Genomic DNA, 14549 nt, shown 5'->3' on the forward strand with positions numbered 1-14549 from the left:
GACTGCTCAGAAATTGGACATAAAAAAACTCTTAAAAGCCTATCTGTTCTGTTGCCTTTTATTTCAAGTGGAGCTTCACTCTTGTGGCATTATTCTGTCTTTGAAGCTAGGATTATACACACACACACACCCCCACATATATATATATATATATATATATATATAGATATATATATAGAGGTATATATATACCTCTATATATATATATATATATATATATACCTCTATATATATATATATATATATATATATATATGTGGGGATGGGTGTGTGGGCATGTGTGGGTGTGTGTGTGTTTCTGTCTTTCAAATTTATCTTTAAAATACAAAGAAAAATGGATTACATGATGGAATTGGGTACTGGTGTAATTTAATGTGCCCTGGTCATTTTAAACAAACGGCCACATAAATGAACGTTTGGAAGAGTGGAAGATCCTGCTTTTGTATCAAAATAATCAAAAGCAGCAACTTCCTAATGAAAAGTAAATGTACAAAGAGAGGAGCTCGATTAACTCTCACAGTTTGGTTAACTGTCAGTTTTCTTCTTCTGAATTCCTTGGACTCTAAATAAGCTTAAAACAGTTAAAGACTTATTGATTTGTACCTATGGTGCAAAGAGGAAAGTACATTCATGACGAGTTAGGGTGGATTGTTGCAAAACAGATCCCCTTGTGTTAGAGGGTTAGATGCCATATGGGCAGCAACATGTTCAGCTCTGTTACCCTAATAAATTGTTGTTGACAGTGCCCTCTTGAGATTTGTGATGCTAGATTAGCACTGCAGACCCTAACCATGAAAGCATCCTCTATACCTTATCAGTGGTGATAAGGATTGCGGGAGAACACAACATTTACGGTCTGCAGGAGCTTAAATTTATACATTAGGAGGGGATTTCACTGTTTTGTTGTTTTATGAGAAACTCTTAATTCAAATCATGATGTTGATCTGTACAGTTAAGGCTTAAAAAGAAATTCTTTGGACCACCACCATACCTCTAAATTCAAAGAAACAACATTCCTGGAGTATCTGTATTAGTAAAGGTCTTCCTAGTTCAGTGCTGCACAAATCAATACAAGAATATAGTTTGATATATTGAGTCAGCATTCCAGGAAATGGGAAACTGATGACTTTATTCATCAGCATTTATGTATTTTGAAAAGAGACAAAATGTGTTGGTGGCTGGCATCTTGAAAACGTATTGCCTAGACTTTTGACAGCTTTTTGTTAACCTGTCATGAAGGACTCATGATGCTACAACATCATTGTGAGAAAAATACTGTCGCATACAAAGGCTGGCCTTGTTAAGGTCATGCTTATTAGTATGAAATAGCCTGAAGCACCTGTCAAACTTTGATAGCTCTCAGAGGCTTTAATATACTTTTAGTCCCCTTTCTTCAAAATCACTAGATATGACTGAAAGACAGAAAAAAAATACATGTGCATATTTTATTGGAGTATTTAATCTTAACAGTATTATGTGTTTTCCAGCTATCTGGTATCATTTTATAGGACACTCAAAGTACTATGTTACCTTCTGTTGTCATAAAAATGCTATATCAAATATGGCTTAAAGGGTTCTACAATTAGTTGTAACAATTTTCTAAAGAAACATTTATTTTAGATGTAAAAACAATACAGTAAAAATACTGCAGGCTATTTCGTTTTTATAAATTTAAATAAAATACTGTCACAAAGACGTTGCCATGTTGTTTATGCTGCAATGCATTCTGGGTAAATAATGTACGCTTGTATGCTCCGTCTAGCGAAAACGACGATAAGTAACGTTAAACCTTTTCAATTTGAACCGGAGCGCCCTGAAATTGAAGGGAATGTAGCTATCTCAAGGGGTAATGACGATGAGTAGGATCAAAGGGAGGAAGAGGAAAGAGTTGACTGAAGATATTTATGCTGCTGCAGTGCTGCCACCGTCTGCTTCATAAATGAAACAATGAATGACACATACCTCTGCTCGGACTGTGACACCCGGTAAGTAGTTGGCGTGCTCTGTGTTTGACCCAGTCTTCAGTAAACCTGTTAAAGGTCCGTGATTTCACAATCGCTACCGGCGGCAGTAAGAGATTCCAGCGTTGCCCGTCTGACGTTTCTTCCAGCATTTTTCACTCACTAGCCGAGGGCGGGGTAGTAATCGAATGTTACTAAAATAATACTCAAATAAAAAAAATGATAAAATAAAATACTGATAAATAATGCCATAACAGCAGTATTACTATTGGATATCAACATCATCCCATTTTTTTTATATTTGAACATCTCTAACGATAACTTTTCTAGCGTTTATAAAATTAACCTGTAACAGTAATAGCTAACTTTTTAAATTAACCTGGACAAAGATTATACAGAAATCTCAAATTATATTCAATTTCATAAGAAGATTAGTTTGTTTGCATTTTTAGTCAATTGAACAGGTGAACTTTCACTTTGCACAACCATTCATAGCTTTTATGTATACATACACCCACCGCGCTCTTCCCCGCCGTTTGCTCTGAACCAGTCACTAATCGGTAGCTTTAGGATGTGAAAGGCTGCCATATTCCATGCATCGTGCCAGCCAATTTAATGATGCTTATTGATCCCCAGAAAAAGAATAAAAACCCGGCCATTATCACACTTCAATACATCCATCCATCAATTTTCTGTTCACCCATGTCCCATAAAGGGGTCGGGAGGGTTGCTGGTGCCTATCTCCAACAACGTTCTGGGCGAGAGGTGGGGTACATCCTGGACACGTCGCCAGTCTGTCACTTCAATACAATACACCCATATTCACCGGATCAAACTTGAAAATTGGACATTATGCTGCTAGCACTTCGCGTTCATCAACAACTCATACGCCGAAGTAAGAGTATTGCGCAACACAAATAATCACTCACCCAGAGCACAGTTCAGAAAATAATAAAACATAATTTAATGAAGTTTCGTGGCAGGTAGTTTTCCTCAAGAAATTTTAAAAATCGAACCATTCAAGGAATTGTTACAGCCTTACTCTGTAAATTCCAGAACAGAACGGACGCAACTGTGTCATCAACCCAGCATTCACTGCATAAGTGAAAGAGTGGCAACTTCCATGGATGAAAAGTATAACAAAGAATCTAAATTTTATTTTATTTTTTTTACATTTTACATTTACATTTACATTACATTTTACATTTACATTTTACATTTTTTTTTTACGTACTACAAACAGCATTGTTTTAATTTCTAGGGCAATTATATTTAGGCCAACATGTTCAACTAATTGTGGATCCCTTTTAAAGAAATTTGACTTCATAATTTAACGGCTTGAATTAGAACTTGTGTTCCTTAAAGAAAATCCTGCTTTTGGCAACATTTTTACCAGCATTGCACTGAGAAGTAGATTGCACAGATGTGCAGTTTCACTAGGTGTTTGCTAATTGCTACTGGTTAATCTGAGGGAATTGAGTGGGGAGTTCGCAGGGCCTGGATGCTCTGTAATGTGGAAGCTTGGAAAATGTGCTTTTTGAATACCTCATAGTTTATGTGGTTTAGGTCAGATGAGTTTGTTGGGCAATCAAGTGATGCCATGATCAATAAAACACGTCTAGGCACATTTCCTGCCAAGTCTGGCAGGTAAAAATGTGAACTCTAAGCTTTCAGGAAAGATGGCTGCACTGATTTTATAATCCAGAAAACACAGTAGACCCACACCATGTTTGAATTTTAAAAAGTGTAGGTGAGGCTTTTCATCTTTTTTAAATACTGGACATAAACAGCATTACAACATATTGCAAAAATATCAAGAGATTAAAAATTAAGAATGAAATTGAATTCTTGGACTCCACCCTTGTTGCTTGAGGATGGTCTTCTTTAATCAAAGGAATTACTGCAGCCAATTTAAACTGGATGACTAGGCTTCATTAGCCTCATTTGGGCCATTAAACATATAGGCTAATTATGAAGTTTAAATAAGTTTTAATAGCCATAATATTCTTTCAACAAGACATTCCCGGGGCTTGTTTTATCTCTCTGGTTTGTGTTATTGTGACTTACTGGTTACCTTAACATGAGACTGCAGATCAAATTGAGGTAACTCGATTTAATAGCTCTTACGAAGAGCAATAAAGCCAAGTGATCCTGTTTTAAATCACCTTTTATATTTCAACCTTAGCTTTTCCTTTGACATTCTTTGAATATATTAATAAAACAACCGTTGAAAATGTTTTCAAGGGATGACAAGGGCACAACTGGGGACTTCTTTACGTGTGCAACTGTGTCATTATAATTTCAGCTATAGGGCTGCGGTTTACCAGTATATAAGGCTAGTATTTGTTGTTTTTATTGGGGAAAAACCTCCAACGGAAATAAATCGGCTTAATGGGCAGAATTAGAAGGGTCTGAATCCAGGGGAGGATTAAGGAAAATTGTGTGAAATAGAAGAACGAGTGATCAGGAATGACTGTGCGCCTGTCTGGAGGGCGGGAGGAGAGGAGAGAAAGTGAGAGAGGGAGAGGAGAGAGGCACACGTTTTCATCCAAACCCCTGTTTTTCCACAGCCTATCGCTTTGTGGCTCTGCTCAGTTCCCTATTGTTTAGTCTCTTAGAACAGACAGGGGAAAAAAAATCCCCGCTCCGCTTATTTATAAACGGATGCAGTGAGACATTTTTTTAAAATCTGATGTTCGGTGTTCTTGGCTCTGAATGCTGCATCCTTTATCAACTTCTCCGATTTCTTCACTTAGACTTGAGCTGCATCATGAATAGTTTGGGGACATCTTTCCATCATATACCTCTGGAATGCTCGGGATTACACGGCCGAAACCAGGAGAGCATGTAAACGCAGATGGAGTTTGGGATTTATTGCAAAATAAGGGAAAGATGACCGTCTTCTCGTTGTGCTTGCTCCTGTGCGCAGATCTGCTGGATTTAGCCGTCGGTAAGTCTGTCATATCTTTTTCTCTCTCTCACAGCGGGAGCCTCTTGCGTCCCTCCTATCTGTGCTTGGGCTTTTAACAATAGCAAAACTGTCTAAAGAGTTGAGGGTATTCATATGTGCAAGTGAAACATGGCTTCTAACTGGCTATGAACCGGACAGCCGGATGGAGGCGATCGGTGCCACGTTTTTCCTCATGCCAACTTTCCCCGCCATCAGCGCCAAGCGAGTGTTGAAAGAGCGCAATCAATGAATAATGGTCGGATTCAGCTCAGGCTGTAGTTGAGCGAGGTCGATGAGCCTGAAGAAAACGCAAGTAAAGCAGCGGCTGCAGGCCTGATTATATGTTCAAGACTTGATACATCTGCACTGACTATCACAACCAGCACGCATGACAGCACCTACTTTTGAAAATGGTGCAACTAAAGAAATAAATGCAGAAGCACACTCAGTGATGTGTCTTGTAAACACCAGATTTAGCTCAACAGATTTGAAAGTAATTGTATTGAAATGCATTTAAAGTGCTGCATTATGAGCATCTGCCTTCAGCTCGATGTGCGCTGAGTAGTGGTACTTCTGTGTCGCGTGTGCATAACCGCCGATGGTATGTTTTATCAGAGGGAAAACGACGTTTATATTTTAATTGGTATAAAGTAGTAAATAATAGCCATAGTTTTCAGAGTAATAAAAACTCTAATTTTGACAGGAGAATGAAACGCTCTAAGCTTCTTCCTGTGCGGTCAGAAATTTAAACATGTCCCTTAAATTGTTTGCTCTGTTTTGGCTTTTGACAGAAGCGCCTTGCCCCTTGCATTCCGATACTCATCTTAGAGGACGCTTTATCTGCAAGCATTCAGAAGCACTTTGTCCTTTTTTTTTAAAAAAAAAAAAAAAGGAAAAAGAAAGTCAGGGTTCCTCTAATTCAAGTGGAGTTCAGATACAGTGTGCTGTGTAAATGCAGTGTGTTCTTTGAAGGACTTCAGAGGAGAGTTCACTCTTGTCTACAAAAAAAGCACCACCAGAGCAGCCAGCATTTGTTAACCTGTTGTTGGTGTGCACTTGTTTTGAAGTTTTTATGATGCTTCTGATCCGTATTGGAAATCGTTCAGTTGATCTTTATACAATGTTGAAAATCAAACATATCAGACTCTTTGCTGAGAGAATAATGAAGTGCTCACAGGTGCGGTGTAATGCCTGTATTCAGGATTAGTGCACCTCAACAATGCAATCACAGTGATTTCAAACAGCTTAAACTGTTAAGTGACTGTGACATTTATGTGCAGGTGTAACTATAAGACAACACTGAGGCAGTATTATAATGTCTGGAATAACAACATATTGTTTAACAACAGAAGCACCCTAATATTTCACCTAGGATTTTTTCCTTTTTTGCCTATTTTGTTCCTAATATGATATGTGATTGAAAGCAGTTTTTACACAAAGTTTTCTTATATGGGTTGTGTTTTATGGACGTTAAAATCAGTATCTGTTCGTGTATGAATATTTCACATTGGAACAATATTCAATCAAACCAAGGTCAATGTCTTCGCCTTCAACTTTATCTGAACTGCCATACATGTTTAATTAATCTCATGAATCTATCAAAAAAATATTATTCATAATTCCCTGATATTTGTTTTATCATCTTACTTGCAGTTACCGTTTTTTCATCTTTGGACTTTTTTCCATCTATCCATCTATTGTTTATACGTGATAAGTGCCTGTTTCCAGCAGTCATTGGGAGGGAGGCAGGGTACACCCTGGACAGTTTGCCGATCTGTCCCAACGCAACACAAATCCATACAGGACCAACAACCACACACACACATAAAGTTCCCTAAGTGTATGTTTTTAGGGAAAAAGGAGTATCAGTCATTAAAGTTACTTTAACTTAGGGAACTAAGTTAACTTACTTCCCTAAGTTATCTTAGAGATGTTTAAAGAGACCAATGAACAGTCATACTTTTGTACTATGGGAGTAAGTTGGAGTACCCTGAGGGAGAACATGAAACTGAGAGAACATGATAACTCTATGCAGAAAGGCTGATTCAAAACTGGGACCTTCTTGCTGCAAAGTAACAGTGCTAATGTGCAGCTACTTCTGCTTTGCTTTGTATTTTGTAAAATAACTGCCATGTTTCTATGGTGAGGGGGTCATGCTACAGATGTACACATGTACTGTCTATCAGACAGGCAGAATATTCATATATTTCTTAGTTAATAGGAGTCTGTGGTTATTTACAAATCCACTTCTTTTTCTAGAATTTTAGTAAAACATAGACAAATCTGGAGAGGACAACTTTTGTTTGGAGTTTGGATGATTACAGGGGTGGGGTCAGTATTTTAAAAAGTTGGATGATACTGCTCCATATTTCTTTTTAAGAAATATGTCATGTAGAACTTCATGTCATGTAGAACATTGACATGAGTGAGAATTGAAGACATCTGAAGGTTATTTTTGATTTTAAACAATAATTTATAAAAGTTGAACTTGTCATCAAAATTTATTTGGGCAAATAAAACAGGCATATTTGAAACTAAAAACTTCAAGCATTACAGGAGAACAAAAATTGACAATTTTTTTGCTGATGTGAAATAAAAAAAATAGGTTTGGAAAATAAATTCTCAAAAGTTCTACTTTCTATAGCTATTTTTAAATATAGCTTTTTTTAAGAATAAGCAATGAAAGAATAAATTTAAGAAGCAAATATTTATGTTGAGGCTAACTAATCAGGTGGACCGGTAACATTCCCAGTGGGCTAGTCTGAAGTTAGGGCCACAAGTGACGATTGTATCTTTTTTTTATATATATATTTTTTTATGTACAGTCCTGGCTCTGGGTTACGTAATCTTGCCACATCAACAGAAATGTAACCCATGGCCATGCTGAAGCAACGTAGAGCATAAAGTCACTGGCACATGCCAATGTTCTTATTCAGTCCTGTTTTAAAGATGTAAAGTAAAAAGCGCAAAATTGGTGTGGTAAAGGAAAAGGAAAAGAAGAAGGCTCTGGAAACAGATACAGCTAATTATGCAAATATTGGCAACTTTTTCACAAGAACAAGCTTACAATTAGTAATAACTGATGAGCACGATAAAATGGCTGGGTTCAATCAAGTCAGTGAATTGTGTGGTGCCTTTAACATAATATTGCATAATTTCTACATTTTTATGGTACAATGCCCCATATCCGTATTTGAGTCCTACAGTCAGAGTAGGGATCAAATTCTCTGAGCCCTACTTTGTGTGCCCCCAAGTCCTGAGCGGACATGTAGAATTACTTGTTGAGTGAATAGTATTAGGATCAATAATGAAGAATATTGTCTGGAACAGCATTTTAGGAAATGTGGCCTTGGATACTTGATGATTCAGGTAACCCTAACCCATCACAATTGACCTGAATTGATCAGAGAACTGAAGATTGATGCTGAGACTCCTGACCTTTTTTAAAATGAGATTTAGTGTCTGAAGCAGATCCTGAAGCTGAAAAAGAAATTCTCATGCCGTTTGGCACTGATTCTGTAATAAACAAAGTCGCAGAGACCAGTCTACTGCTCATTTATATATTAATGTTTTAGGGTTTTTTCTTTAAAGCTTTTCTTAAGCAGAAGGCAGAAGAAAAAGAAGTATCAGCCATTAGAAAGTTATATCATAATATGGATAACAAACTTTGAAATAGTGCAATATGTATTATTTTATTTTTTTTTGTCATAAGGATCAGATAGCCTAGAACACTAATTTGCTTGATATTTAAGGTCATGTAAAATTAAATTGTGGTGTTGTAAAGAATAGTGTTGGAGATTAGCTCTAGGTCTTGTTCTCTGCAGAGGAAAAATAAATAATGGTGTTTTAATAAACACTTTTTCTTTATTTTTTGATATTTAAAAAAATTAAAAACCTATTTCATTTTGAAGGTTCATTTAAACAAAATATAGATTCTGATTTTGTTAAAAACGTTGTAAAGAATATTGTTTGTGATGTGCACCCATATTGAAATAAATCATTGTAAAGCAGCTTTCAGGGAAAAATTCTAAACAATAAAATAGTAATTGTCTATATTGAGAAAGGAAAAAAAAAACTTGAGTTGTTTCTATCCTCTGTGCAGACTCCAGCAACTTTCAAAGACAAAAATCAAATAAATAAAATAGACATTATGTTAGCTCAAAAAAAAAAAAATCCAATTAGGAGAGTGCTGTCTCAGTGCTGCCAATCTGTGCGTTGACCTGGGTCAGATTTTATGCTGTACAGACGTTGTTTTCGGCACGGGGGGGTGGGGGTGTGGGGGGGCGGTGGTTTAGCACTTGCTCTCGTCTCAGATTGTAAAGCTTTACATTGTGCGTGATCTAGCAGGTGCCACTGGTTCAGGTGGTAAAACAGATGGAACTTATTTTGAACATGTGCTCAACATAATTTGCAGTGTATACTACTTTTTATGTCTGACTTTAAATAGCCAAAATACAACCACATGGCTACCTTTTTTTGGTCCTTAACAATAATGTTCGCTGTGCTGTCTTGTCTACCTGTTGCCTAAAGTAAGAGGCAACAGCTGCACAGTCATTATCCATTTCTGCCTGCTACTGCTGTGCTGTGTGTGTCAACCTAACTCTGTGTCATTTAGTTCCACCCACATGATTGGCCAGCGACTTTTGATTTTGTTTAAATCAAAAGTCTATTGACCCTTTCTCATGTGTCTATTGAGAAAAACTTATTTTGTGATATCTAGCTAGCTAACGCCTCAGTCTTTCTTTGGTTTCTCAGGGTAAATCTCTGTCATCATATAATGCAGTCTTTACACTGCATTTTTAAATGACTACAGTAATGACTGATTTGTTGAGTTTATCTGTAACTTTGTGCTGATAAAATTCTTCTCTTGCACACTTGCAATAGTCTTCCCATACATAGCCAGTTATATTGCTTAACATGCTCTTCCACGTCTCTTTGAAATAGATTTCTTGCTATATCTTGTTTAGTATTTTACATATTTATAGCAGTCCAGTGTCTTGTTGTATTTCAAAATTGGGATAAGACAGCTTGTCTGGCTCTCACAAAAGACAACAAAATCATGTTGATGTCTGTAGTTGCCTGGCAACTTCACGCTCATACAAAGCCTTAAGAAAATAATTTATTGGTTTTGGCCTCAAAAAATGCAGCTATACTATGTTAACAATATGTTAGACGTAACATCATAATAGAAAACAGTAAAACACTGGGTTTTTGTTGTTTACAAAAGATATATTAATAGAGTCAAAACAAGTGGTTAAGTAGAATTTTTGCAGCGTGTCAAAAAATTCACACAAATTTAAACCTTCAGGTGTTTTCACTTGTTGGATGTCACATGGAAGAAGAAGACTTATTTCAAGAAGACTTTTTTCAGAGTGAAAATAGCATACATTTAGGACACTATAGGTTTCACCTCTACCATTTAGCATTTTCATGTTCAGCACATATTCTAAGGAAACTTCTATTAAAAATTTATGTGACCACTTATACCCCGACCTCAAATTCAGTGGGAATACAGATTGGGCCTTTTCCCTCTAAAGTGTAATGTGATAAGCAGGTTTTTAATACACTATATTAAATCCAAGGTTATTGTTTGTTATTCTTATGTGCCAAATAAATTTTTCTGAACAGAAGATCTTTTAACCCAGAAAAAAACATTTGAAGAACACCATGTGATGTGTATGTTGGATTTGTAAGTAATATCTGTGGCAGAATGTTTTATGGTCTAATGAAACCAAACGTAAACTTTATGGACACAATTGTAAAAGTATTTCTGGCACAAAAACAACAAAGGGTATTAATGAAAAAAATATGGTATTTCCTCCTTCATGACAAAACCACTTGTTCCATGCAAAGAAACCACCAATTTATGAAATTGCCACCATCATGTTTTACTGTAGTTTCACAACTGGATGTCTGTTTACTTGCATGGCATTAGAGGTTTTGTCATGATGGAGGAAATAATGAACTGTCCCTTGTAGCATTCACTTTGACCTCTCAACCTTGAGGTGAAAGGTAGAACACTAACAATTAAGAGGAATTCCATTCTTCAGAGTGAGTGAGCCCAAGCATAAATTCAAATTGGAAAGGTCTAGCTGGAGTCCACAACTTAATCTGACAGAAAATCTTTAGGGTCAGTTTAAGAAGACTGTGGACAAAATAATTAAAATCTGATGTATTTAGAAACCATTGCAAATTAAACTGAGCACATTTTGCCATGCCAAGATGTTCAGTCTCTTACCATTGAAAACGGAATTAAATTGAATTCTAATGTGGGTGAAACTATTTCGCACAAAGCTATGTGTGGTTGGTAGGTCCGTAGTTTGTGGGTGTATTTTATGCAAAAATGTGCTTAGATGGCAATACTGATATTTTGCCTCAACTATTTTTCTCCCTAATCCTGGTTCTGCAACACTAATACTTTTGAGTGACATTTGTCATACACAATGAGGATTTAGGTACACTTGTATGATCCTTCACAAAATACTTACAAAGATTGTGAGATGGCTAAAAGCTCCAGGATGGAACTTTAAAGTTTCAAAGTTGTCCACAGTGAAGGCTGTCTGCAGAAAGCTGTGAAGTTTTCTCCTTGACCGTTTTGGTACCTATATGCTTACCAGCATGATGTATGCCAGAACGTCCTTAAATCATGTGACAGCAGGTTGACTGTTCGGCATTGCGTAAGCTGTAGGAGAGCCTATTTTCAACCAGATTTTTCTAACATTTTTATTTATTAAGCATTTCTATTAAATACTATAATTGTAGTATGAACATTTCATAAAAGACATCTTTTTTAATCAGTCAGTTAGTTCGTCATCGAAGTTACCTCTGTGCTGAAATATATGACACATTTAAAGATTTGTGTGGACTACATGCATCTTAAGCATGTCGGTGCTTAAGATGTGGTTGTCTAAAATAAAAAAAAAATATTTGTGTACAGTTGAGAAACTAAAAAATATTCCCAGAAATATTGAGAGAGAAGCTCGTTTTTTTGGGGTCTCCATAATTGCCTTGTATTCTAGAAGCCAGAATAACAATGGGGCTTTTTGACTGTTTTGATTCTTTGGGCAAGATTTGTCCTCAGCCAAATTTTGATCTTGTACTGAAATAGTGAACAATATCCCCCCAAAAAACATGCTGTCAGTATTTTGTGAGGGGGTTGGTATTTTCATCATTATCGCTACCTACCTCCGCAACAGTGTTTTTTGCCTGAGTTTCTGCTTCTTTTTAGACAGATAGTTTCTGCACAAAAGAAAAATATGTCTAAAAATATATTTGAAGTAGTGTGGTCAAGCTAAAATTCTTTATTCAAGATGAATGTAGTTTTCAACTGTGAAATTACTATATCCATATGAAATTATTTTGTATTCCAGTGAAAAAGATGATGTTAATCATTTCATATAGTGAGTGCAAAAAATAATTAGCATCTCAGACCTACTTTTATTATTATTTATAAAAGATCAAAATATACATAACTTATCTTAATGCAGTAGACTGTACTGCTTACATTTGGCTAAGGGGGTTTCAGTGATTTTAAAATATTTGAACTGTTTCTGAAAGTGCAGCCAATCAATTGTGAAAGCAGAACATGCCAATCTGATCATCCTCTCCATGTTTACTAATGCCTTTGTACAATCAATAACGTTCAAGGTCATATTTTTTTTTAAATGTGTTTATATATATATATATATATATATATATATATATATATATATATATATATATATATATATATATATATATGCACACACAGGTTTTATATTGCTACAACATGGTATTACTGGCATATAAGATGTTCTATTTAGTAAAATTGCTGCACAGAGCCTTAGAAAATTCTCCTAAAGACAAAAATTTAATTTGCAGTGTTCAAAAATGAAAAGAAATGATATAAAATTGCTGCTTTTTGAAAGTTTTCTCTTTAAAAATTAAGCCGGCTTTCTATTTAACTAATATCTATCTCATGCGTAGATTTTGGTTAAGTATTTTTTTTCCATTGGCCATGTTTTTTTTTTTTCATTTCCATTTTTTTATTATCCTAGTAAGCAAGGTTTTCATAACGGCTGGAAATAGACTAAAATCTATTTTGAGATGACCAAAATTGAAAACGTTCGACCCAAAAACTTAGGAAACTGTATACATTTCTTTTATAAAGGCAAACATTTGAAACTCTTATCTACTTTGTTTTATTAAAAATACAGAATGATTCATTTGTTATTCAGCCGGCAATCTGTGCACCACAAATAACATTTTTAAGAAAGAAATCTGAATGAATAATTTCATTTTAAGTTTTTGGTTGTTGCATTTAGATAAGATCACATGTGATATACACTTAAGTTGCTTTCTCTTCTTTGTACATTGTGTATTTTTGAGAGCAAGTTTATTTAAAACCCATCTGTTAAGGAATGCAGGAAAAGGTCTTGCTTCACGTGGCAGAGCTGTAGGTTGGTTTGCAGATGGTTTATCGTGACAATGTTGACAGATTAAAGAAGCCCTGGATCTACGTTTGACCTCCGGTGGAGTGTGAAAATCTGCTATTGATGACTGGTCCTGACTCACCGGATGTTGGAAGAGACACTCGCTGTGGTGTGGGTTGTAGTTAGGCCACGATCTAACAATAACCAAGCTTTGCATTACACTGCAGCTTTCAGGAGTTACATAAAGTGATTATCCACAGATTTAGAACCCATTTTTTCAAGTCTTCTATTGTGTCTTTGGTCAGATATTGTGGCTGCATAAGTAATCTTATACATCCTTGTATATTGCTCTTATACGACAAGCATGTGGTCGACTATGCTAAAGTATACTAAAACCCCCAAGTGCGATATAACTGATTTATTTATTGATTTCTCCTCATTCTTTTTCACTTGTGCATTTTCTCACATTTGGGGAATGCTTTACAGGAGGAAGTATCAATTGTATCTAAACCTTGTCATTTATCCAGACAATTCTGCATTTACAGAAAAAGAACCAAAGCAGGATAGTAAAGGTCACTATTTCAGATTGATGTCCCACACATGTTGAATGTACTGTGACAGAAATTTGAATATTTATTCAATTAAACGAGGACTTGTATGCATCCTAATACCTACAAAGGGGGGACAAATGTTTTAAATCTTGAACCAGTCTAAATATTATTTGCATGTGTCTTCTGCTACAATACCTTCATTGAAGTGTGACTTCTGTTTTTCTCACCTGTTAGTCTGGATCATTTTTACCTTAAAATCCCATTTAATGTAATAAAAGACCCAGATTAAAACTTGAGCAAGTCAGTGACCCAGAAATGACAGCTTTTGTAAAAGTACTTTAGCCAGGGTTGTGCATGCAAAATGAAAATCATGATAAAAATAAAATAGCTTTGACAAGAAAGAAATCCGAATAACCTGAAATTGTCTCCACGGTTTCGTTCAACTCATTCAGGAAATTTTCTGACTCTCACTAAAAGGGGTATGGGTGTGACTATATGTAAACATGATTTTTTTTGTTTGCGTTACATGACAGGACACAAAGATCTGATCATTACACTAAGATGGCCTCCACTATTTGCATTGTGGTGCAGAGAATACTGCTTTCTTGTGTGTTTTCTCTTTCCCTCTCTTTCTCTCTCTATTACATTCAATACATTTTGTGTACTAATGAGACTT

At 35.8% G+C, this 14549-nt stretch overlaps 1 protein-coding gene across 2 annotated transcripts in view; it reads left to right on the forward strand.

Annotated features, from left to right (window-relative positions):
• Positions 1-1842: 1842 nt before the first annotated feature.
• igsf21a (immunoglobin superfamily, member 21a) overlaps positions 1843-14549 on the forward strand; it is a 181802-nt gene continuing 169095 nt past the window's right edge. The window contains exons 1-2 of one of the 2 annotated variants that reach the window (XM_044121503.1): positions 1843-1985; positions 4718-4911. In XM_044121503.1, the coding sequence (XP_043977438.1) occupies positions 4773-4911 (139 nt within the window). In that variant the 5' untranslated portion in view covers positions 1843-1985; positions 4718-4772. Of the gene's footprint in view, positions 1986-4460; positions 4912-14549 lie in introns of those variants that run through there. The other variant, XM_044121504.1, reaches the window with a different exon arrangement.

Source organism: Gambusia affinis, linkage group LG07 (assembly GCF_019740435.1).
Source record: "Gambusia affinis linkage group LG07, SWU_Gaff_1.0, whole genome shotgun sequence".
Classification (NCBI taxonomy): Eukaryota; Metazoa; Chordata; class Actinopteri; order Cyprinodontiformes; family Poeciliidae; genus Gambusia; species Gambusia affinis.